Source organism: Octopus bimaculoides, chromosome 29 (assembly GCF_001194135.2).
Source record: "Octopus bimaculoides isolate UCB-OBI-ISO-001 chromosome 29, ASM119413v2, whole genome shotgun sequence".
NCBI classification, from domain to species: domain Eukaryota; kingdom Metazoa; phylum Mollusca; class Cephalopoda; order Octopoda; family Octopodidae; genus Octopus; species Octopus bimaculoides.
In genome coordinates this window covers 11,395,578-11,396,817 of record NC_069009.1, presented here as the reverse complement: position 1 = coordinate 11,396,817, position 1,240 = coordinate 11,395,578, and the positions used below count along the sequence as shown (strand labels likewise).

Genomic DNA, 1,240 nt, shown 5'->3' with positions numbered 1-1,240 from the left:
ATTATTATTATTATTATTATTATTATTATTATTATTATTCAGTCGGTGAGCTAGCAGTGTTGTTACCACTCCGGCAAAATGCTTATCGGTGTTTTGCCTGCCACAACGTTCTGAGTTCAAATTTGCCTGAGGTCGATTTTGTCATTCATCCTTTCGGGGTCGATAAATTAAATACCAGTTGCGTACTGCTGTCGATCTAAGTAACTGGCCCCCTCTCCCCCAAAATGTCGGGCCATGTGCCTAGACTAGAATATCTGCAGCCTCAGTATTAATCAAGCTACCAAAAATACGCTGTGTGCGCTGTGAAATGGTCGCTGTTTGGAACGGCATCAATTCAAAGAAACAATAGCGAAGCAGACGTCGAAGAATGATGCAATCTGGAGCAGCTTCAGATCGTGTCTAACCGCCCATCACATGCCAGCAGGGAACATGGATGTTAATTGATTATTTTTACTCATCGGTTACATAGCAAAGGTACCCGTACACACACACACACACACACATACGTGCACACGCTCAGACATATATGTTTATAATACCGTTCTTCTTGTTTTTATTGTCGTCTAATACTTACCTATACATTTGTCATTGATCTTTTGGAAGCCTACGATGCAGCCAATATTAAAAGAACCTGGCGTGTTGGAACACTTGTAAGGCGGCCTTGTATGTATAGTTGCACACTCATTGATGTCTGAAAGGGAAATACGTGTTGCAATATGACATGAAAATGTTGTTGTTGTTATTATTATTATTATTATTATTATGATTATTATTATTATTATTATTATTATTATTATTATTATTATTATTAGCATTATTATTGTTCAGTAGTTTTAGTTTTATAACGTGATTTCACTTCACTACCGAGCGCAGTGCTGTGCGCCTTGGGTATGTGCTGTGGTTTGCTGTGGTGCTCTTATGGTTACTGTATTGAAAGTGTTTTGCGTATGTGCAGTACCCAGTAGTGCAATTTTCTGTATGTTATATATATTTGTAATCCTGGTGTTTTTTTTATGTATTTGTCTGAACAATTGTTATTATACCTAAGGCACCTACTATGATAGGAATTGTTTCTGTTTTTAGATTCCACATTCGAGTTATCTCTATTTCCAGGGCTTTGTATTTTGAAAGTTTTTCCATTTCTTTTAGGGAAACGTTGTCATCTGCTGGTATTGATACATCAATTATATTATTATTATTATTATTATTATTATTATTATTATTATTATTATTATTATTA

The 1,240-nt window shown here is 35.2% G+C and overlaps 1 protein-coding gene across 1 annotated transcript in view; it reads right to left on the bottom strand.

Annotated features, from left to right (window-relative positions):
• LOC106868084 (latent-transforming growth factor beta-binding protein 1) overlaps positions 1 to 1,240 on the bottom strand; it is a 42,084-nt gene that overhangs the window by 9,845 nt on the left and 30,999 nt on the right. The window contains exon 13 of the mRNA XM_052977857.1: positions 575 to 691. Within this exon, the coding sequence (XP_052833817.1) occupies positions 575 to 691 (117 nt within the window). The remainder of the gene's footprint in view (positions 1 to 574; positions 692 to 1,240) is intronic.